Source organism: Cyanistes caeruleus, chromosome 26 (assembly GCF_971803275.1).
Source record: "Cyanistes caeruleus chromosome 26, bCyaCae1.hap1.1, whole genome shotgun sequence".
NCBI lineage: Eukaryota > Metazoa > Chordata > Aves > Passeriformes > Paridae > Cyanistes > Cyanistes caeruleus.
Window position 1 is genome coordinate 75,566 of NC_141726.1, and position 22,800 is coordinate 98,365.

Sequence of the window (22,800 nt, forward strand, 5' to 3'; positions counted from 1 at the left end):
GCAGGACACCTTCCACTATCCCAGGCTGCTCCAGGCCCTGTCCAACCTGGCCTTGGACACTTCCACAGACGGGGTAGCCACAGCTTCTCTGGGCAACCTCTGCCAGGGTCTTCCCACCCTCACAGGGAACAATTCTCTGTCCTCTGGCAGTGGGGAAGCAATTCCTCCTTGACCTGCTCCTCCAGGCCCTTTTCCAAAGTTCCTCTCCAGCTCTCCCAGAGCCCCTTTAGGCATTGGGAAGCCCTCTGAGGTCTCTCTGGAGCCTTCTCTTCTCCAGGCTGAGCATGGGAGCTGTTTCCACCTCCACCCCAAGCCAGGAAACACTTCCCAGGGGCCAAGATCAGAGCAGCAACAACCACCCTTCACAAATTGGGATTCAGGAATCCCTGCCCATCCCCTGCTGTCCCCAGGGCTATGGAGGCACAGCCTTTCACCTCTCCAATGAAAAAATTCCATTGGAGCTTAATTCCACTTTTCCTTTTAATGCAAAAAAATAGCCAAACACATCTTCCTACCCTCCCTCACCCTCCCCAGGTGTTTTCTTTGTTGTTCTGCTTAATATTTCCAGCCAAGCAGCTCCCACCCTCCCAAACCTCCGTGGCTCTAAAGCCACCCGGTGCTTCCCCCCCTTCCATTTTCCCAGTGTGGCAAACCCCAAATGCATCTCCAACCACCAAAAAAGATGAGGGAAAGAGGGAAAACAGCGGGGTGCACAGTATTTCAGCAACGTGCCAGTTCTAACCCTGCCAAGAGATTATAGGAAGAAAGAAGAAGAAATAATACAAAAATAAAACCACCAAACGAGTAGCGACAAGCATGGAGCAGCCTCAGCACACAGTGTAAACAGAAGCTGTCCCAGTCCAAAATCTGGCTCTCCCGGAAAGCAACAGCACAACATGCTTTGTACACCCTGAAAGGTCCCTGTGGCGCTGAGCAGCCAAGGGGAAGGATCTGGGTTTGAGCTTGAGTTGATATTTTTTGCCTTATACAAAAGGCTGAAGTGATCTCGGAGTCTTCAAGCGGTGTTTGCAGCACCCAGCCTTGCCAGGCAGGGAAAGGGATGTGAGAAAAGTGCCATGGGAAGAGGAGGGATAGGGATACAGGGACCCTGAGAAAAGGTCCCAGGGCTTTGCAGATGAGAAACCTGGACAAGGGAAGGGAGAGAGCAAACAAATACAAAAAATAGATATAAAAACAGTTCGTGTGGAGGAGAAGAACACGGACAGTAAGTTCATTGTACTGCTGGCCTCCCCAAAGCAAGAAAAATAATAGAAAATCCCATCTGAGGTGACAGTGAAGGGTCTGACAGAATTCCCTTCCCTGGGGAAAATAAAAATACAAATGAGGTACCTGTTCCACCCCAAATCTGTCACCCCTTTTCATAGCCACATCCACACGCAAGCGTTATTATCTCTCAAATAAAGTCTCTGGGCCAGGACAGCCCTGGAGCAGAAGCACCGAGGCATGGCTATATCCTCCGGGTTGGGTTGTCCAGCAAAGATCCAGTCTCTCCTTGACCCTGCCACAGGTGGTGTTGTTCAGTGCTCCACGGAGACAGAGCCTTGTCGACGTCTCACGTGTATTGTCAGCTTTGTTTTAAAAAACAACATTTTACACATACACACACATATATATATGTATATATACATATATATATATACAGTACAATGAAAATATCCATGGTAACAAATGGAGTGACTGGAAAAGATGCTTAACAAAAAAGCCTGAAATAAAACAAATTCCCAGCTCTTCCGCTAACTGATGTGTGCCTTCCCCACTAGTCTTCCAAGACCACAATCTCCACATTATGGACCTGGTGCTGATGGTCTTCCACATCTCCCACCACCTTCTCCTCAGTCCTCAGCTCTGTCTCCAGGATCACAGCTTTGCCCTCTGATTCATCGGTGTCCGCCTCAGGATCTGGCGCTGGGTCGATCTCTATGATGGTCTGGCCATCGTCCGAGGTGCCTTCCACAGCTTGGATGGTGGAAGTGATGCCAGACTCCATGGCCACCAGTTCCACGGGGTTGACCATGGCTGCCACATTGGCCAGGGCCCCACTGTCCTGCATGGCTGCTGAGCTCAGCAGTGCCAGGCTGGAGGACGGGTGCAGGGTGACGGTGTCCGAAGAATTGGTCTTGGAGGATGAAACCACAGTGGCATATCGAAAGAGCTGGGAGCCAGACGGCAAGGTATGAACAGTCACCGGGCTGGAGCCTTGGTTGAGGGTTGCCACTGGGATGTTGCCCACAGAGAACTGCTGTCCAACAGGTGCGATGGCAATGGGGGAGATGACAGTGAACTGAGGCTGCTGGATGGGAGTGGAGGGGCTGAGGATGGTGGCAGAGGCTGGGCGCTGCAGACGGGGTCTCTTGGGAGGCTTGGGGGCGCTCATGGGCATCAGCACCACATTCTGGATGGTTTGGGACTTGGCCTTCTGGTCCCTGGCAAGTTTCTTCTGTTCTTCCAGCTGCCGCTCCAGGTCTGCAAAGGTAATGGTTGAGCAACACATCATACCAGGGTAAGTAGGAGCTCCTGGGGCTCCAGAACCATCATTCCCAGGTTTGTGACAGGAGGTCACCCAACCACCCAGTAAGCCTGATCTTGGTTTCTCCCTTGAGATCAAATGGCACCAAAGGAAAAGGGTAGGTTCTCCTGCCACCCACATAAACCTGGTCAATGTTCCAGCTGCCAGCACCTGGGGAAGACACAGGTAATATTCCATACTTGTTGGCAACTGCTACTGACAAGGAGATGGACATTACTGCTCCCCACAAAGCTAAACCCACCTGCAAGGGAGAGTGGATAAACCCCCCCGCCCCCAGCAGCTGGAACTGCTTCTTGAACTTGGCTGGGTCACCTCCCCAGGAGTCAAGCACCTACACTGGGGACAGCCAGCAGGATGCCTGGGTGAATGAAACATTCCCCTCAACCCTTGTCAGTGGGAACACTGGGTGCCAGAAGTAGCACAATGACCTAATTTATCCAGGGCAGTAGGGGACTAGGACATCTCAGATAACAACAGATCCTACAGGACGTGGTGAGGAGGAAGGCACATCCATTGAGCAGTTCTGGGGATCCCAGGTCAGTCAGTGGCTTCACCTCAGGGGAAGTGAGCAGGATGCCCAATAGCACCACAAGACAAGCAGATAGCCCTGATAGCCAAGACAAGGAGAAGCTCAGCACCCTATACTCAGAGAAGCTTATTAGTTTGGGTACAGCACAACACTGTCCATGGCTCAGGTGACCATGGCATAGCACTGAGCTGGCAGGTTCTATCCCTGAAATCCTGAGGGAAATTGGACACTTGCCCACAGCACCCCAGTTGCAGCAAAGGGCACAGACTTTGGGCTGTCCCATGTCCCAAGTAACTGCTCTCTGTGAGGCTGGGGAGAGAGGAAATTCTATGCAAGCCCTAGGACAGAAAAGGGTTAGGGTTGGATTGGGACGCACTTGTTTTGGAGCAGCCTGTACTGAACACTAACCCTAATTCATTGGGGTTGTGTGGAAGAAAAGTCATGTCCATTCCCAAGAGTAGCAGCAGGATGTGAACCGTTAGTAGGCACTTTACCTGCCAGTGTGTAAAGAAACTGCTCCTCTCCTTGCTCTGTCTGGTTTTTCCTGTTGTCCAGTACCTTCTTGACTGTGTCCATTAAGCCAAATGTATGGGCAACATTGTTCAGGACTGCAGCATCTCCAAGGAAAGGGCACAGGGATGTTACAACTTGGGCACTCAAAAGATGCTCCTGTTTCACCAAAATTTTTCTACTGCTCTTTAAAACTCTCTCTGTTCTTTCACAAGAGCTAGCTGAAAAAGGGAAACCAAACTCCCTCAATCTTCTGACATCCCTGGATTAAATAATTCCATTCACATGATAAAACAAATTGGACAGAGTTGTGGCACTCAAGCAGCTCCTCCTAGCTTCTGCAAATTAAAGTGCAATTTGTAATCACAGAAATACAAACGAGCTCTCCGCCTACAAATCATCACCCCATGCTGCTGACAGTGTCATTAACGTGCCAAGCTCCACTGAAAGCTGTACAAAATGTCTATTATAATCCACTGACTTCAGTCACTCACAGTTCCCAAAACCTGACACCTACCAGACTCAATGATGTGCCAGTCCAAAGTTAAATTAGAAAATAAAAAAAAAAAAAAAAAATACTCTGGGTAAAATGAAGTTTGTGGCTACATGGATATTCTTTCTGGAAGAGCATGAACGCAAGAGGTGTTCACAGGGGCATGTGTCAAACCAGATTAGGGAGCCTGATCCAAGTTAAAAATAACCCTAAAAAGGGGAGGGGAATTATTTTTAACCCAGGTAATTTCCCTCATTATTTCTGGTTCAGCCCCCAGAACAGGTTTTCTGGCACCAATGAAAGCAGAATGAAAAGTGAGGGGGCAGGACCTGTTTAAGCCCACAGTGTGACAGGGAAGTGTTTGAGTAACTCCAGTGTAAGTGACTCTGGGAAAGCTTCCATGAGAGCTGGGAGCTGTGGGCAGTCATCTGATGTTCCCAGCAAGCTGCCAGGGTCACTTTGCTCAGGGAACAGCATGGAATGTTGTGCTTTGAAGCAAAGGTACTTCACAGCTGGGCAGGCTGAAAACACAGACTGTGCTCCCACAACTCAGCTAAATGAGTGGGAACTTGCTCCCCATCCTGACTCACCAGCTTCACATGGTGGAATGGACCCTTAGCACAGTTGTTTGTTTTCTTTTTGCCTGCAACTGTCCTTTTGAGGTTTCTTCCTCACAACCTACCTGTCATCTGGAAGGGAGACTGACCCAACCGCTGCTGCACACCTCTTAGGACTTCTTCTATCTCCTTCTGGATGTTGCACACCACCTCTTCCATCAGCCCCACATCAGCTATTCCTTTCCAGAACATCAGTGTGTCCTCTGGCACAAAAGAGGAGGAAAAGAAGTCAACATGTGCAAGCATTTGGCATTTTTCCCACAGGGCCACCTTAAACTTCTCAGGCAAGAGTATCTTTTCAAGGTGACTACCTTTGCAAGGTAATTTGGCTACTGGGGTGGACAGGACATGTGAAAAAAATAACCAACCCAAAATCAAGCAAAATGGACTCAGGCAGCAAATCAGGAACAGGTTTTTAGGCAAGTCCATGACTTCCAAGGCAACATTTCACATTTTTGCAAGGTGCAGAACTTAAGATCATTATTTGAGGAAATTCTAGCTCAACTTCCATACTGATACAACAAGGGAATGCAAGGCCAGAGAGAGACAGAGCAGAGAGCTGACAGGGAACAAACACAACTCTGCTCTTTGTTGGTTCCAGCCTGCCTCCAGGCTGGCAGATGTGTTTCACATCCTTGGAATAAAACAGAAAAGCTCCTCACTGTAACCAGTAATATCTGATCTGAGAGATCATCCATCAGCCACGAGGCCAGGGCCGAAGTCCTACAGTGGTGAGGAGCTCCATTTGTAGAAAGCCTAGATGCCTGGGTAATGCTGGAGATCCAAGGGGCTGGGGGACAGCTTTGTCATTGCCCAAAATTTACTTATTTGCAAGATTTGGGTTTCCAAAATGTAACAGGGGAGGAGAGCGGAAGAAAACACCCAACAAGCAGCCTGAACTTACCTGAGATCTCATCTGTGTCCTTTTTCATGCCCTCCTCAGTGGCCATGGTGACAGCAGCTGTCAGAGCTGAGTTCCACTCGATGCCCTCATCCATACTCTCCTCTGACAATGCTATCTGGGTGATGCTCCCTGCCAGAAAGCCTCCATCAGCTCTGTCCGACAGCCTGAATCCCTGCTTTGTTTCCCAAACCCTCAGCTCTCCTCAGGCTCTCTTTCACACTTTGGGCCAGGTTTGTGCTTGGCTTCTTTCAACCAAACCAGTTAAAAAGCAAATATTGCTGCTTCTCATTGTAACTGTGACTGTGAAAAGCACTGGGACTTCTGAAGGGAAAACCATGTGCCTTGCACAGTAGAGTCCTGGCTCAAGGGAGCAGAAAGGGATCAGAATAAAGAAGGGAACAAATAAGGCTCAGCCCAGCCACCCTTCTCCCCTTGTATCATTCACAGGAAGCTCTGTACCCCTAATCCCCCACGAAATGGATCTGGGGTCTCAGCTGGTTTACAGAAGAGAAACTGATCTGATGCAATTTTAAGTTTCTGGATCAAATTTGGGACTAAACCAACATGCAGCCACTGTAAGTTGGCTACGGTGCTTTCCAAGAGATTCTCCTTACCCTAAGGACAACTCTGCCATGTCATCCATCCAGGGGCTCAGAGAAATGTAACCCATCCAGCTTAATGATATGGTACAGTTGGGAATAGTCTTCTCCCTTAACCTCAGCAAAGAGATCAGTTTCTACTCTGGAGCACAGGATCACTAAGAACTTGCAGTTGGAATGACAATCAAATCACATCCACCCACCACATCCTGTACATGGATGTTCTGAAGGAGGACAACATTTCTAAATTCACTCCTGAGACCAACTCATGCCTTTAAAACAGACTCCGAAATGGAAAATTTATCAGAAAATGCTGTGCGAGGTCTCACAGGTGTTTGATCCCTGCAAGGCTCTCAATCCTTCTGGCTATGAAGGCTGCCTGTCTGGAAAGCAGCTGCTTGATGCCAGCAGTTTTCCAGCCTTCCTAGTCTCACAGAGCAGAGCTCCCTGACAGATGCTGCCAAGACTTCTCCAAACAGACACGAGAAGCATTTTCCTTCCCAGAAGCTAGAGCTATCTCCTGGTGCGACTTCCCTGATGTGCCCAGGGAGAAGGTGTAAAGCTTGTGTAGGAGGGAGAGGAGCATCAGAGGAAAGTTCCCATGGCACTGGTAACTGGTTTCGTACCATCAGCTGAGGCTGGAGTCTGCACCACGCTCTGCTGCCCTGGCACTGGTGCTCTTGCACTGCTGATCAGGAGATCAAACTTGGTGCTTCGACAGGTGTTGGTGCAAACTTTGTCGTGTTGGTAGAAGTCAATCTGCCCTGAATCCATCATCTTCCTGTGCAGGGAGTGGGGATAGAATAAAGCTAAGCTCAAATCTCAGCCTAGACACAAAAGGGAGTATTCCACCTGGGAATGCTATGGCCATGGGAAGCAAAGAGAAAGGTACATCCCCTTCTTGGCCACTCTGCACCCAAAAAATCTCATGCAAGGCTTACAAATGACAAACACAAGTGATCCCCAGCTACATATACAGAGTTTCAGTCCCGTTCCACCCCAGGTTCCCCAGGCGATGACACTTCTATCCAGGGTGAGGGATCCTGACTCTCACATCACGGGGTCAGGATCTCTACAGGCTGCTGGCCAGGTACTGTGGGCCTCCAGGGGACTGCAAAGCAGACAAAATGCCTGCTGGGGGTCCTGCAGCTGCAGGGGTGGAGCCCTGAAGCAGGACAGGGTCAAATACCTTAGCATGATTCCTCCAAGGCGAATGGCTCTCTTCCAATCCTTCAGGGTAGACTTCCCAGCCAGGTGAACAAAGTGCTTTGGGCTAATCAATTGGTCATTGAACTGGCAACAAGACAAGCAAAGGCTCAACAAACAGGGTAATATCACCTGGGAGGATTGGGACATCCAACACAGCTCACCTGAGCTCCCGCTTCCACCCAGAGAGGAGCTGCTTCTCAGATCCCCCCAGCTTTGATCGCCTGGGCACAGCAATGCTCACAGCTCCAGGAAGCATGTCTGTAGAGATGCCCTGCCAACCATAGGCATTCACAGCCCTAACCAAGAACAGCCCTGAAGGCTTTATATGAACCAAATTATCTCCTATGAACACGTATAATCATTCTGGAGATCATTACAGGAAGTTTCTGTTACATCAAATGGCCCAGCAGCATCCAGCTGACACATCAGTTCTGCCCTACTCCAGTGACTTGAGTAGTTCCTGCTGAGGGGCAGAAGCACAAGAGACTTTGCTGTCAAACTGCTATGCTCCCAGGTGGGAAAAGGTAACACCAAGATTTCCCTTCTCAATGCAACCTGCTTGCCAGGGAAGTGACAGGAGTGGAGTACCAGGACACCAAGGAAAAGGGAGGAGGCAAAGCTCTGCCAGATGTCAACACACATCTCCTGCCTGCCTTCAGTCCCTCCTCAAGGGCCAACACAACTGAAATACAAAGTGGGTAATATCCTTCCCTCCTTAATACACTCTTTCCATGCTTCTCCCCATCAAAAACAACTTTAGCACCAACAATCAAAGGACTCAGGATGAAACACAGAAACTTCCCAGGAATTCCTGTGGAGGCCAATAGCACAGCTGAAGAGCAGAGGAGGAATCCACTGTGAGTTTCTCCCTTACCTTCACACACTTGACATTAATTCCTGGACAGACAAACTTCTTCCAGAGAAGGATGGCTTTGCTCTCCCCACAGGTGATGGGATAGGCAATCTCGATTTCCTCACTCGTTTCAAGGGTGCTGGGGTCTGAGGGAGGAAAAGCTCAAAATGAAACTTTCCACCCAAGAGGCTCCAATCCTACAAGGCAGGAGCTGGAAGCTCATAGGTTGTGAGACCTGCACTTGGGAAACCAAAAAAAAAAAGGGCAGATCCCAGTTCAGGATCAGTCCTCTCTTTATCTTCTCAGAATTAGTTCAGATTAACTCTAACAGCAACTGGCATCTGCTTTTTTGGTATAACAATGCTCCAAATGAAGCTCATCTATAAGGAAACATGAAATCAGGAATCCAACACATCTCTAAGGGGGGAGGTGTAAATGAGAACAATCTAAGTGGCAACAAAATGGTTTAAAATTTGGAGCACAGATATCTCTCCGATTCTTGCAGCTCTGGTATCTCTTTAGCAACAATATCAGATACTTACTGATAAGATATTCTCTTCATGTGCAGAGTTTCTGCTAATCCTGCCAAAAGACTCATACCCACACAGGAAGCAGAACTCTAGTCAAGATCTAGTGATAGCACCTGGTGACAGGATCCTTTTCCCCCCACACTGCTCAGGATGGCAGAGAACATTTGGAGCCAACCTGCTCGGTTCTTATGAACATCCAATCCAAACCATCGGACAGTTGGTTCAGCAAAGACCTCACAACCAGAGCCTGATGCTTCAGCCACCCACCTCATCACTATCATTCCTGCTGCCAGTGTCTGCACACCAGGACTAGGGTAACATCCTCGCTCCCCTGGACCCCATGGGAGCACTTATCATTCATTGCAGGAGAGCCAGGATGTTGCTTCTGTTACTTTGAGACCAAGCAGTAACAGCAGATTCTTATTCCGGAATATGCCCAGCCCCTGTACCCATATCCATGCATATCATGGATATCATGGAATCAGCATCTGCAGGGGCAGAGCCAGAAGGAAGCCCAGGAAACTGGAGACAGCAGCCCTGCACAGGAGGGGATTCATCCATGCCAAGTGGGAACTCACCAATCCCTTCTTCCAGCTTGTGGATGGTGTGCGTTTCCACAGCCACCACAGCGGCGCTGGCCTCAGAGCCCTCTTGGTAAATCCTGTGGTGAAAGTGGCCATCCATAAACAAACTATATAAATCACGGGAAATTAGAGTTCACAGCACAGGGTTAAAAAAAATCAGTAAATTTCTTTTGGCCAGTCCTCAAGTGACATTAATTTTGTCTGATGCAGTTTCAATTACCTGGAATTTTCTGCGAAAACTAATAAAACAAAACACTAGCAGTCCCAAGGGCTGACACATGCAGAGGCATTCCCAGTGCTGTCATCCCACCCCGCACTCTGCCAACGCCACTGAGGCAGCTCTGCAGGCTTCCCTGTGCCTTTTCGTCTGCTTTCTGTCACCCTCGACAGCAGAAAGCAGAGCCATGTGTCCCAGGACTTCTATTCCAGCCCTGTGTGACAACCCAGCACAGGTGACCAAAGAGGGAGGTAACTGTCAGGCCCACAGCCACCCTGCCCTGCAAATATCAAACTAGAGCCATTTTTTTTCCATCCTGATTGATCCAGAGTGAAGATGAAGCTACTCTCTGCAGCAGCTGCGAGGGAGCTACAAAATCCCCTCCACATCCCAGCCCCACTTCATTTTAGAAGAGGATTATTTTAGGGGAGAGCTGGCACAGAGGCACCTGAAGGTCTGAACACAGAGACCACTGCATCCAGAAGCTGCACTGTGACAAAAACCAACCCTGGGACTGGAGAAGGAAGAGAAGGACTGGGACACTGTCCCCACGATCAGGGAGCACTGCATCAACACAGCTTCGCAGAATTTCAGCCCTCGGTGGCCCCGTGACAGCCACACACACAAAAAGATTTAATCTGTTGTATTTTCTCTCTCCCCTGCGTGGCACAAAACCAATGCAGACCTGGAAAACACAGTGACACTCTGTCCCTACACCACAAAAACCCACAGGGCTGCCCCCCATCCCACCTCGCACCCCCCAGTCACACCAGTACCATCCTACTCACCCTTGCTGCACTGGCTGGAGCTGCAAGATCACTTGGGTTTTGGTATCCTCCGGGTTCTCCCCTTCATTCCCGTCACTTGGTACAACCACCACATCACCCACAGGGACGCTCACCTCGGCATTCGCCATCTCTCACATGAGCCCAGCGATGTTTTCTCCTCCCTGTGGATCATGAGAGCTCGGAACAGATCCCAGAGGCAGATCCCACCAGTGTCATCCCACTCATAACTTCCTGAGCCAGCAGCTCTCTCCAGCTCTGAGCCCCCCAACCTGGCACCGAGGAACAAACCCACGTGGATGGCTTTTGGCAAGAACGTGTTTCCAACACAAAGCTTCTCCTGTTGGTCCTGGCCAGCAGTGCTTCCAGCCACCCTTGTGAGATGCTCTGGTCCTCCCCAGCATGCGCTGATACCTCACTACCAGGAGCATGCCTGTAGATGATCCTTCCCAGTAGAAGCTGGTGTCAAGGTGTGATGCTACCGCAGTAGGACCTGACAAGGGTCTTGGAGAAGCTGCACTCCCAGGGGATGTGCCTATGGTTGTGCACAAGGCATAGAGGTGGTTTTGCTATAGTGTGGGGCTGGAGGTCATCCCTGCAAGCCTGGGGTCTACCAGCTGCTGGGAAAGCCAATCTCAGAATCGTGCAATGGTTCGGGTGAGAAGGATCCTGAAAGCTCATCTCGTCGTACCCCCGGCCATAGGCAGGGACACTTTCCACTGGACCAGGCTGCTCCAAGCCCTAAGCAGCCTGGCCTTGGACACTTCCAGGGATGGGGCAGCCACAGCTTCTTTTCTTAACAGGATCTCCTGGCGGGTGACTGGGGCCCTGGTCGGGATACACCAGGACAAACCTGGGGAGCCGCTGGCACAGGGGCCACGCGCCCACCCGGCTCCAGGCGTGGGACTTCCGCGGGTCCCCGCACCACATCCCGCTCCGAGGGGAAAGACAGACCCACCCGGGACCCCGCGAGAGACGGCGGGGCTTCCCCAGGATATCTGGCGCAGAGGGGGGTCAGTATGACACGGACAAATCGCGGGGGCGATCGCGCCGAGGCCTTAAGTGAGGAGGAGGGGGCTGCACAGGGGAACCCCCCGGCCCCCGCGGGGTCTCCGGGCTGCGGTCCGAGGGTAGCCGCCTCCGCCGAGCTGGGGTCGAGAGGTCACGTGAGATGGGATCCGCGCGGCCACCCCGCGGCGCGCACGGCGGCGAAGGGGCGTGGCCCGCCCGGGGGAGGGGGCGTGGCCTCTCCCCCCCTCCCCACGGCGCTGGCTGCCCCCCCGCTACCCCCCCCCCCGAGCGGCGCGCGCGCGTCGTCCGCCCTCGCGGCAGCGGCGCCGGCACGTACGGCGGCGACCCCTCCCTCCCCTCTCGGCGGGGCCAGGCCCCCTCCCGCCCCGCCCCTTCGCGGCGCATGGTCCCTCCCGGCCCCCGTAGCGCGGCGCCGGCTGGGCCTTACCGTCGGCGAGCGGCCGAGACCGGGGGCTGTGGGACGGGGGAACGGGGGGATGGGGGGGGAAGGTGGGCCGGGCAGCAGCAACGCATGCGCAGTGCCCGCCGCGGCCTCGGCCGCCAGCACTTCCGGCCACCGCCTGCCTTAAAGGGGCCGACCGGTGAAGCACGCGGCGCTGTGCTGCTCCCTGGTGGCCGCCGGCAGTATCGCCTTCGTGGCGTCACTCGCCAGCCCAGGACACGAGTTGCTGGTGGGGGTGTCACGGCAGGGTTCGCTCCCCCCTGGTCTCAGAAGCGAGTCGTGGAACGCGCTACCGGGTATCTCCCGCCCCAAGCCAGCCCCGGCCGGACCACCGGGACCTCCCAAGGCCGGCCCGCCGAATTCCACACTGCCCCCGCAGCGCGGGCCGATCGACTGACAACTAGGCAGACCAATGGTGATGCGGGGTCGGACGGCGACAACCAATGGCCGCGGCAATGCGGAGGGGGGCGGGGTCGGGGCGACATCGCTGCGGAGCCGCGGCGGGGCCGGGGCAGCGGCGGCGGAGGATGATGATGATGATGATGGTGGTGATGATGATGATGATGCGGGTGGGCAGCGGGGCGACCTCGGGGGCGCTGGCGCTGGTCCTGGTCCGCCGCTGCCTCCTGCTCGGCCCTCTGGGGCTGCGCTCAGCCGGCGCACAGGACGGTGAGTGCTGATTGCGGAGCACTGGCGGCGGGACATCCCACACCGGGACGCGGCACTAGGAGCCGCACTCCCACCAGCCCGGAGCTTCTGCTTCCCTCGCCAGGATGGGACTGGAACTTGGTGCGGGATGGGAACTGGGAAGGGGGGCCGGACGGGCTCGCCTCTGCCCCAGGACTGGCCGGGAGGGGCTCTTCGCTGTGTCTGGAACGGGATCGAACCAGGATGGGCTACCGGGAACGGTTCCCCGCTGTGTCCAGACCGGATCACATCGGGACAGGATCGTCGTGGTTCGCCTGCTCCGCTTCCTTTCCGGAACAGGATCTCTGCCATCCCTCTGTCCCGTTACCGATCCGGGACAGGGTCCCTGCCATCCCTTTGCTCCGGTACCGATCCGAAACGGGATCCCCGCCATCCCTCTGTTCGGGTACCGGACTGGATGGGGTCCTCGCCGTCCGTCTGTCCTGGTACTGGTCCAGGACGGAGTCCCCAGTTTCTCTCTGCTCCGGTACCGGACGGGACGAGCTCTGTCCCTGTCCCAACCACCCCCGCATCACGCCGGACCTGCACCCCCCATTTTCCCCGCAGCCCTTACAGCTCTCTCTGTCCCTGCCTCCGGTGGCGAGTACCCTGGGGTTCCCAAGAGTCCCGCATTCGCCTCCATCCCGCCTGCAGGGCTTTCCCAGGGAACCCCTAATCCACGGGTTAAGAGGATCGCTGGTGTTTATATGCAGAACCGGGAGAGCCGGGCAGTGGGCTCCATCCCGGGGATGCCGCGGAGCCCGGCAGCGTCGCTCCTGGGGGGATTTGTAGCCGAGGGGTCCAGGACGACCCTGAGGGAATATTCACCCAAACGTGATCCCAAAGTTCGTGTTTCCCTCGTCCCTAATTCATCCAAGAGCGAGGAAACGACAGAGCATCCAAAGCATTATTCTCCCCGAGGGGAAACTGAGACACGGGGACAGGCTGGGATCACTGGAGGTAGAATCCCCAAGTGTGATTTGGGGCACATCATGCAACGGGTTTCCACCGGATCCCAAACCCACTGGTGGACGTGGGGGAGCTTTCCCGGAGCTGGCAGCACGACAAGCTTTTATCAGAGCATCGCCCTGTTGTGTCTTTATTGCATCCTTTAAGAAAACAAACAAATCCCTGGCAGGAATGACCCCAGCAGGGTCTGGCCGTGAATTCACCCTCACCCACCAGAAATCCAGTTTTTGCATTTTTTGGGAGGGGAGTAAAGTTTCCATGGCTGGGGGGCAAGTCCTCTGTGGCTCTGTCTTGGCTATTCCTGGCCCCTTGGTAGCATCTTTGGAGCCAAATTCCCAGGAGTGTCTGTAGTTCTCAGTTTATCTCTGGCATTCCCTCCCGGCACGCACTGGTGACACTATGATGTTTTTAACAAAGATTTCCTTTCCTTGGATGGGTTTTTCCCGGAATGGGTCCCCACAGCTCCTCTGTACCATCACTATGGATATGGAGCTGGGGAGGATCCATCCAAGACCCCCACAGTTGGGCTCATGTGTCCAGCTGTCCTGGCCATAGAGGGTTTTCCATGTAGATCCCAATGGCTTCAAATTTCTGTGCTAGAAACTCTCCCTAAATACCCCAAATTTCTCTCCCCCACCAGAGCACCCCTTCTGGGAGCTATTGTCCTGGCAGCCCTGGGGTCCCCACTGCTCCCCCCCCCCCCCAGCCCCTACTCTTGGAGGGTCTGATCCTTTCCAGCTCTGCTCTAATGCTGCCTAGAAGGGGATAAAGTTGGTGATTTCTCCCAGTCTCCCAGCATAAGCCCCCAGTTTGGATGCCAGCCCTTCCCACAGGCTGGGGAGGAGGGGGCTCTGTGGGGGTGCTGGCAGCTTTCACCTCCAGCCCCCCTTTTTTTTATCCCTACAGGGTTTTCCCTTTCTAGCACTTTGTGTCGTCTCCCAGCGACAGTGAGGGGAGCCAAGGCTGGGCAAATCTATGCCCACCCATCTCTTTTCTGTCTGGCTGTGCCAGGATGATGCTTGGCAGGAGCAACAGCTTTTGGGGGATGTGGAGAGGAGGTGTTGAGCACTGGACTCCTACAAACACCCGGTCCACACAATGGGGCTGAGTGGTGTCTACCCCCTTTCCCTGCACCCCAATCCTGCCCAGAAATTCCAGCCAGGTCTCAACGGCAGGTGCTTTCTGCTTATTTCCAGGATATTCCCTCATGCCCAGAGGCAGTGAGCCCAGAGAAAAGCCCCTTTTGTGGTGGTGATTGGCATCACCCTGGGAAGGAGGCAATGAGAATGCAGCTGCCCAAGGTTATTCTCAAGGTCAAGGCTGCAGTCAGAGGGTCCTGGGGGCTGCTCAGTGCTGTACAGCACCATGGAGTGGCAGTATTCTCTCCCTGAATCCTTTTATATCCCTCCAAATTGGGGTTCTCCTGGACTGGGAGATGTAGAGGAGCTGAAGGTAGAGGGGTGTGCTGGGTGGCTGTGGGGGAAACTGGTAGCTTCATCCCTGGATCCTGCTGTGGACAGTTCCCAGTACCAATGGCATCCAGAGAAGCCACCAGAAAATGATGCTTTGGATGAGGAAAACATTTGAAGAGGCTGCAGGTGCCATGGGGTTGTTCTGGGGGGGGTCTTACTAGGGGGAAAAACTGAGGCAGGGAACAGCCTGTCTGAGCCCTCTCCCTGGTGTCTCTGCAGGAAATGGCTGTGGCCACACGCTGCTGACACCCCACAGTGGCACCCTGAGCTCCAAGAACTACCCGGGCACATATCCCAACCATACCATGTGCTGCTGGCGGCTCCAAGCCCCTGCAGGCACCTCCCTACTCCTGGCATTCGGGGATGTGGATCTGGAGCCCTCGGAGCACTGTGCCCACAGCTCCTTGCTGCTCACTGACACCCAGACTGGCACTGCCTATGGTAAGGGGGGTCCTGGGAGAACTGAGGCAGGGGTGATACAATGTTGTGTATAGGGAGAATAGCAGGAAAATCTGGGGGTTTAGCTGATTTCATCATGGGGAGGGAGGATATCTAAGGAGGGGGGTAACCAACTGGGGTAGTATCCAAGGAAAGGGGGTATTTGAGGAGGGGATATCCAAGGAGGGGAATATTGGAGGATGGGGGGTACCCAGTATCTGATGAGTGGGTTATCCAAAGAAGAGAAACATCCAAGGGTGGGGATACCTGAGGAGTGGAGGTACCCAAATGGAGGGGATGGATGGAGGATGTCAAAGGAGAGTAATATTTGCAAATGGGGATATATCTGAGGAGGTGGGTACCCAAGGAGATGATTATTGCCAAGCTTGGGTGGGGAACTGCCCACCCAAGCTGGGACCAGATGCAGCCACTGAATAATTAATTTGTCGGCCCAGCTGCTGCCCAAACGCTTCCCAGGAATTTCCCAGGCAGATTTAATGGTCTTGGAAGGATTTGGCAGCACTGGGAACATGACGAGCACTGAGGAAAACATCTTGGCGTGGGGAAAAGCATCAAGTGATGGGGTGGGATGGAGGAGCAGCCCTGGTGAGGGGCAGGGACTGGACAGGAGATGCGATGGGAAATGTGGGATGGAAAGGAGTCATCTTGGATCATGAGACTGGGAGTTTTCCCTGTTCTTCAGGGCTTTCACCCTTCCTGGGCTGGTCCCCAGAAGGGTGACATTATGCAAGGTCCCATCCCCTCTGCTGTGGCCTCAGGGACGTCATTGTCCCCAAAGCTAAGAGACAGCCTGGCTCCAGGCTGAGACACAGGAATGTGGGAAGGGAGGGGGGGACCCCAGATTATGCTCTTGGGGGCCTGGGGGAGGTGGCTAGGCACCTGCTGCCCCTTTGGGTGCCTCAGGGCTATGCCAGCATGACACAGAGCTTGGGTTACACTCCCTCTCCCGTGGCTGATGCCGGTCCTTGAGAAGTCCCAGATGTTTTTCAGGAAGTGGCTGGAGCAGGCGGAGGCTGTGGGTTCCGTCCTGCTGACTCAGAGCCGGTGTCTGGCCCCTGGCCTGACTCTGTTGGGGTGTGGCAGGCAGGGTCCCCATGGGGGTGGCAGCCAAGGGATTCCCAGCTCCCAGGGTATCACCGAGATCCATACAGAGGCGGCACCACTGACCCAGGGCAGTGCTGGCATCTGGCAACAGGTGGAAGGGAAATCTTCATGTGGGTCCTCTGCATCTCAGCTGCATATTGTGCAAACTTCAGTTCTGTCACTTATGTGACATCTCCGCGTGCACGTGTCCCATGTTTCCTGAGACTGACCTCCTGGTTCAATATGACCCAGGTAGGATGAGGGTGTGGGTCAGGGTAGGGAAACTGAGGCACAGGGGGAGGTGTCACTGGCAGCCCCAGGGGAACACAGGGACACAGTTCCCTGTCCCCAGAACAACAGGGGCTTTTTCTCAATACATTTCTGGGTACCCAGAGGTCCCAGTGGTGGGCATGATACAGAGCAGAGCGATGTGGGGGACAGGGGGTGGTGGCAGTTCAGGGATTGCATCCACCTTCTGTCCCTAGCTGGGACAGAAGAGATGTCCCTAAGGAATCTGCCTGCCTGCTAAGCTGAAGTTTTAATCAGGGAGGTGGAATTGGAAATTAATGTGGGTTAAATGGGGGGAGGAGGCAGTTTAGGAAGCAGCTTCAGCAGCACCTGTGAAAGGGGACATGGGAGGAGACAAGGACACAGCTCCCATTTTGGGGTCCTGTGGGGTAATGCTGCATATACCAGTCTCTGCAGTGGGGGATGTGGTGGCAGGTGCCCAGTGAGGGCAATGGTGCCACCGTGGGGCTGGGACCACTCTGTCTTGAGGTTGCCCTGGCATGGGACCACCTTGGGTGTAGGACCATCCTGGAACATGGGACCATTCTCAGGATGGGACCAGCCTGGCATGGAGCCTTGCTGCATGGGACCACCCTTCAGCACCCTGGTGCTCAGACTACCTTGAGGATGGGCCACCCTGGATGTGAAACAACTCTGGGACCATCCTGAGCAGAGTCCAAATGCCTGAGCCCCCTGGCCTTGGCAAGGACTAAGCTAGGGGAGGTGAAGTCCTGTAGTCCAGGTGCCCAAGTGCGTCCCCAGGGATGCCAAATCCTCTCCATGTTGCCATCCCTGCTGGCAGGGCCCTACTGTAGGAACTCCATCCCTTCTGCTCCACTCCTGGTGACAAACTCCAGCACTGTGACTGTCCTGTTCAACACCACCAGCCACCGCTCGGGACGAGGCATCCTCCTGTCCTATGCCACCTCGCAGCACCCAGGTATGGGAGCAGCATCCTCTGGGACACAGAGACACCCCTGGGATGTGTCCTGGCCCATGCAGGGGCATGAAGGGAACTCCTTGCTGATCCCAGGATGAGCTCCCGTTGCCCTGAGCATCCATGTTCTCCATGGGAGGCCCCAGGCCATACAGCCAGCTGGGACCCCTTTGAGAACCTTGAACCCTCAAGTCAGGTGGCACCCTGACTCAGGCAGTGCCAGAGGCACCATAGATTATGGGGCCAATGGCTGCAGGGAGCCATCCCTTCCTTCCTCTCCAGACATGGGAGCATGAAGGGCAGAACCCAAACGAGGAACAGAATTTGGTTGGGAAGGGGAATGGGATGCCCTGGGGCTTAAGTGGGTGTGTGCTGTGGGGCAGGCAGGACCCTCACCCTGGGGTGTCCCTTCCTTGCAGACTTGGTCTCCTGCCTGGTTCGAGGCACCCACTACACCCAGGAGCACATCAGGTGAGTGGGGAATGGTCCCATTTTGGTGGCTCCTGTCGCAGTGGTCCCAATCAGCCCTGGTTTCATCCCTGTCCATCTCCTGAAGTACACCTCTGGTAGGATGGGGAGCAGAGTGGGTATGCAAAGGGAGTTTGGATGGAAGGGAGCCCTCACCTACCCCTTACCATGTTTTTCAGTGTGTACTGCCCTGCAGGCTGCAAGGACATCCATGGGGACATCTGGGGCAACCCGAGCCAGGGCTACCGAGATGTAAGTGTGGGCACCATGGTGCCCCTGCCAGGGATGGTCCCCACAGCACGTGTGGCCACTGCTTGTCACCCCCAGCAACCCAGAGGTGATGAGTGTGGCCTTGGGGTGCCCCACGGGTTGCTTGGGCCAACTCTGGGGGGCTGCCCTTACTCCCCACTCCCTGCAGACATCGGTGCTGTGCAAGGCAGCCGTGCACGCTGGGGTGATTGCAGATGAGCTGGGCGGGCAGGTCACCCTGTCCCGGGAGAAGGGGATCACGCTCTATGAGTCAGCCTTTGCCAACGGGCTCCGCTCCAAAAGGTGGGTGAGGAGTGGCTGGGGCTGCACCCCACATGGAGCCCCACATGGAGCTGCAGGACTCACCTGTGCTGACACTGGGAAACTGCCACCCCTCAGTTTCAGAGACCTCAGGGTTCACTGGGGTGAACCCAGTTCACTTGTTCACCACATCTGATACTCTCCCTGCGTTCTTCCACACAGGGGATCTCTCTCTGAGAAGCGACTCGTATTCCACAAAGGTATTTTTTTCCTATTTCCCCTGAAATTAAGGCATGATTTTAGCTGCCAGACCTGGTGCCACCCCCATGTGCCCGGTTGGAGTTTTTGGGTTCCCAGTCTGATGTCTCCTGTCCCCAGCCTGTGATAATGTCCTGGAGGTAGTCGCCTTCAATGCCTCATCCTGGTGGCACGAGGTGGACGTGCTGGGCCAGGACCGAGCCTGGGTGGCCGAACGGGCAGCACTCAGCACCACTGGCCACTCCTGGGCAGCCGAACCCGGTGCCAAGGCTGCCTGGCTGGAGCTGGATCTGGGCACCCGAAGGAATGTCACAGGTGAGAGTTGGCCATCGGAGGGGGACAACAGCTGCCTGTGTCTCCCCATGCCACCCTGACCACTGTCCTCCCACTGTGCCAGTGTCACTGATCCCCACAAAACTGGCCAGGGCAGTTGCACCCCCATAACTCCCAGGATGCACTGTAGTTCATTGTGCCGTGGTTTTACTGGTACAAACTGGGATGCAGAGTGCATGAGCCCCCCCAGCTGCTCCTGTCCTCCTTTTGTCCCTTTGCCCCCCTCATCTGCAGTCACTTCTGGGATGAACAAATTAATATGCTCTTGTATCTGGTGCCAGTAAGCATCTTTTGTCCGGCCTGAGCCTGCTAAAAGCAGGGGCTTTGTGCACCAGCAGCTGGCAACCACAGTGATGAAAATAGGGACATTGTCTGGCCGGAGGCTGGAGGAGGGAGAAATGCAGGGCTGGCAGCCAGGGCTGGAGGTTATTGGTTCCTAGGGGCAGGCCAGAGCGTCCTACACTGGAATCTGCCACCCAAAACTCCTCCCAGGGTCAGAAAGATCCCCCTCTGCCAGTTGACATGTCCTGCCCTCCTAGTCCTTTCCCAGCTGGGTCTTGAGTATCCCAGAGATGGGGATTATTCCAGCTGGGAGAAGAAGGCAGTGGGGTAGAGGGCTACCCTTCCCCAGCCCCACAACCCCTGACTGACAGCAGGGACCCCCTTCCTGCATTCATAGGCATCATCACAAAGGGCTCCTCTGAGCAGCACAACTACTACGTGACGTCCTACCATGTCTCCTCTAGCCGTGACAGGAAGAATTGGAGACCCTACAGAGGCAGTAGTGGCCAGGAGGACAAGGTGGGCATGGGGAGAACATCACAGGGCTGAGACTCCCTGCCCATGGATATATGGCCATTGGTGTATCTTCACCCTCTCCGGTAGGTGTTTGAAGGAAATGCTGACAGCCAGGGGGAGGTCTCCAATGCCTTTATCCCTCCCATTGTTGCCCGCTACATCCGTGTCACACCACAGAGCTGGCACCAGAGTGTTGCCCTGAAGGTGGCCCTGGTGGGCTGCCAGCTGGCACGGGTCCGTGCACCCCGTCCCAACGGTAAGCCCCTCCACAGGAGCTCAGACTCCCATGTCCAGAACATCCTCCTGGGACCTTCACCTCCCTGTGCACACAGCGGTGGTCCCACAATCACAGTCCCCATTGCTGCTCTGCCCCATAGTGCCCAGTGTCTCCAAGGAGGTACTTGAACCCACCAGCCGCCCAGACAGCTGCACCCCCATCTCTGGCATCGCTCTGGACCCAGAGAAGGCAGGTGGGTGCCATGGGGGGCTGTCCTTGGGGTGCAGCATTGTCTTTTGGTGTTTCAGGTGCCACTGGGGCTTCATCCCCCTGTGGGAACACATTGATTTTCCTCTAGTGACCCCAAGTGGGCTCCTGGCATGCATGGGTGGAAAGAAGTGGGATGGGGACCCAGGAGGCTGACACCACCCTCCCTCCCCAGGCTCCACATTGTTGGCAATGCTGCTCATTGGTGGCTTTGTGCTCCTCTGCTCCTGCCTCCTGCTCCTGGCTTTCCTCTGCTACAAGAAGAGGTTGGTCCTGTCTTGTCCCCTACTTTGCCCTGGGGGACTCAGCATCACCTCCCCAAATTGCAGCAGCTTCATCCAGTTGCTCATCAGATCCCAAGGGGTGCAGCCACTTATGCAACGGGTGTGAGGAGATGGGGGTGGTGGGCACAGGGTAGCTGGGACTTCTTGCCCCATCTTGCCTCTCCCCTTGGCAGGAAGTCAGCAGCAGAGCTGAACTGTGGGATCACAAAAGGTAAAATGGTCCACAACTCCTCCCCAAAATCGGAGATCTGTGTGCCGTGGGGTGCAGCTGGTTTATCTGGTGCTGCTGCCAAGCTCAGAATTGTCCCACCCCCCACGGGCACGTGCACGTCCAGGTGACAGCCTGTGACAACCGAGGGTTTCCTCTCCCTCCCCAGGGTACCCCAAGCTGGAGTCGAGCCAGGTTTGCTCCCTGCAGAGCCTGCCAGCCCCTAGCCTGTCCTCCTTCCCCATGGCCCCCACACCAGGGGACCTCAGCCAGACCCATTTACCAGGTAACAGGGGCATCAGGGTATGAACTGGTCCCTCAGCCCAGAGCTGCGGCCAAATCTTCCCATTTGCACCTCCCTCCCTATTCTGGTCTGACCCCTCCCCTGCATCGTGGTCCTGTGCAACAGGGAGGCCCTGATAAATTAGATGTGCCCATTTAATTATTATTATTTATTATTATAATTTCTTGTAAAATCACCACACATTATTTAGTAGTAGAAGTCCACCTTGATGACAGTTGTTGCCACTGGAAAATTGCTGGGGACAGCAAGGGCTCCTCTCTGTGGTGTGGCAGAGGAATGTGGGGTCTCCATGGGTAGGTGCCCTGCCCTGGGTGGGTTTTGGCAGTTTTCCTATCCCTGAAAGTCCAAACGCGCTCAGTTTTTCAACCCACCTCACCCACCTCTGCCACAGCACCATGACCCTCCTGACACTGCAACCTCCCTGTTTCAGAGTACGCTGAGCCAGACCTGGTGCAGGTGAGCCCCAGCAGTCAGACAGGTCCCTGTACCTTCAAGCCACTCCTGGAAGAAGGCTACACTCTGCCGCTGGTCCTGAGCCACTATGACATCCCAGGAAAGCACCATGAGTACGCGGAGCCGCTGCCACCAGAGCCTGAGTACGCCATGCCGTTTAGTGAGCCGGAGCCCCTTGGGATGCACCGCAGCACCTGCAGCATCGCAGGGCCTGCCGGGTGCTCCCTGGTGCAGTACCAGACACCTGCCCTGCGGCCCGGAGAGCTGCCAGCTGGGGTGGAGCAGACTGGCAGCCCCTGTTCTGAGGGGTCCTGTGCGTGGCCTGGGCGCTGTCCCCTCGCACACGTGTACCATGAAGCCTTATGAGAAGGGGAACACAGCAGCATGATATTGGGTGTGGGGGAAGGCATGTAAAGGACCTTCCCGCGGTAGCACGGGGCTTTGTTAAAATAATCCTATGTAAATATATTACATATAGAAAGACAACTGTGGAATGCAGCGCCCCCTGCCTTTCCCCCTGGCGGAGATTCAAACCCCGCCCCGTTGCAAGAACAAATGCACCCTTAATTCAGCCGCTTTCTGCCTTTCACCGATGCCGGGGTGCCGGAACAAGCGGTTACCGGCAGCCCTCTCCCACAAAAATTGTGCTTCCGAAATCTCTTGATGTCGATTCCGCGGGGGTGGCACGCGGCCCCCCCGTGCCACGCACGGCAGAAGCCCTTTTTAGAGCCACTCCCCCGCCCTACCCACCTTGGGAAAGTGCCGGTGGACTGGCTAGGACAGGGCGAGGAACGCCGAGGCTACCATACACGATGTCTGGTGCTTTTATCCTTCCTCATCCAGATCTTATTTCTCCTGGCCATTTCTGCTGATTTTCCCTCAAAATTGCCGTTTTCCCCGCTTTTTAGCCGGCCGGGGTTATGCAAATCGCGCGGGGCATGCTGGGCATGCTT

At 54.8% G+C, this 22,800-nt stretch overlaps 2 protein-coding genes and 1 non-coding gene across 8 annotated transcripts; 1 reads left to right on the plus strand and 2 right to left on the minus strand.

Moving 5' to 3' along the window:
* Nucleotides 1-462: 462 nt before the first annotated feature.
* GMEB1 (glucocorticoid modulatory element binding protein 1) lies at nt 463-22,780 on the minus strand. Of its 3 annotated transcripts, none has more exons than XM_023941075.2 (10): nt 22,598-22,780; nt 10,382-10,542; nt 9,371-9,453; nt 8,284-8,408; nt 7,390-7,493; nt 6,827-6,981; nt 5,602-5,730; nt 4,763-4,900; nt 3,572-3,694; nt 463-2,484 (listed from the first exon to the last, which is right to left on the minus strand). In XM_023941075.2, the coding sequence occupies exons 2-10, from the start codon at nt 10,507-10,509 to the stop codon at nt 1,778-1,780; spliced, it is 1,692 nt and encodes a 563-aa protein (XP_023796843.1). In that variant the 5' UTR covers nt 10,510-10,542; nt 22,598-22,780; the 3' UTR covers nt 463-1,777. The 3 variants fall into 3 exon arrangements, with proteins under 3 accessions (XP_023796843.1, XP_086720018.1, XP_023796841.1); XM_086863892.1 differs by lacking the exon at nt 22,598-22,780 and adding an exon at nt 11,838-12,056; XM_023941073.2 differs by lacking the exon at nt 22,598-22,780 and adding an exon at nt 11,337-11,570.
* On the plus strand, nt 11,801-22,333 carry LOC111939056 (discoidin, CUB and LCCL domain-containing protein 1-like). Of its 4 annotated transcripts, XM_086863890.1 has the most exons (16): nt 12,006-12,267; nt 14,705-14,809; nt 15,200-15,421; nt 17,613-17,750; nt 18,167-18,218; nt 18,395-18,467; nt 18,634-18,767; nt 18,948-18,985; nt 19,104-19,298; nt 19,996-20,117; nt 20,202-20,370; nt 20,492-20,584; nt 20,774-20,864; nt 21,056-21,093; nt 21,260-21,376; nt 21,825-22,333. In XM_086863890.1, the coding sequence occupies exons 3-16, from the start codon at nt 15,286-15,288 to the stop codon at nt 22,211-22,213; spliced, it is 1,785 nt and encodes a 594-aa protein (XP_086720016.1). In that variant the 5' UTR covers nt 12,006-12,267; nt 14,705-14,809; nt 15,200-15,285; the 3' UTR covers nt 22,214-22,333. The 4 variants fall into 4 exon arrangements, with proteins under 4 accessions (XP_086720017.1, XP_086720016.1, XP_023796839.2 ...); XM_023941071.2 differs by lacking the exons at nt 12,006-12,267; nt 14,705-14,809 and adding an exon at nt 12,310-12,521; XM_023941072.2 differs by lacking the exons at nt 12,006-12,267; nt 14,705-14,809 and adding an exon at nt 14,980-15,106.
* Nucleotides 22,444-22,572, minus strand: LOC111939193 (U11 spliceosomal RNA). The gene has a single exon (XR_002869194.1). It is a non-coding gene; the product is annotated as a U11 spliceosomal RNA (small nuclear RNA).
* Nucleotides 22,781-22,800: the final 20 nt, after the last annotated feature.

What these genes read in the sequence shown, in the direction of transcription:
- LOC111939056 (XM_023941071.2), top strand. Translation starts at nt 12,380, where the DNA reads ATGATGATGATGATGATGGTGGTGATGATGATGATGATGCGGGTGGGC. An exon ending in GCGACTCGTATTCCACAAAG is followed by an intron (nt 18,986 to 19,103) that starts GTATTTTTTTCC and finishes TCCTGTCCCCAG; the next exon opens with CCTGTGATAATGTCCTGGAG. An exon ending in GAACTGTGGGATCACAAAAG is followed by an intron (nt 21,094 to 21,259) that starts GTAAAATGGTCC and finishes CTCCCTCCCCAG; the next exon opens with GGTACCCCAAGCTGGAGTCG.
- GMEB1 (XM_023941075.2), bottom strand. Translation starts at nt 10,509, where the DNA reads ATGGCGAATGCCGAGGTGAGCGTCCCTGTGGGTGATGTGGTGGTTGTA. An exon ending in CTCCAGCCAGTGCAGCAAGG is followed by an intron (nt 9,454 to 10,381) that starts GTGAGTAGGATG and finishes CTTTCACCACAG; the next exon opens with GATTTACCAAGAGGGCTCTG. An exon ending in GGACACAGATGAGATCTCAG is followed by an intron (nt 4,901 to 5,601) that starts GTAAGTTCAGGC and finishes CTTTTGTGCCAG; the next exon opens with AGGACACACTGATGTTCTGG.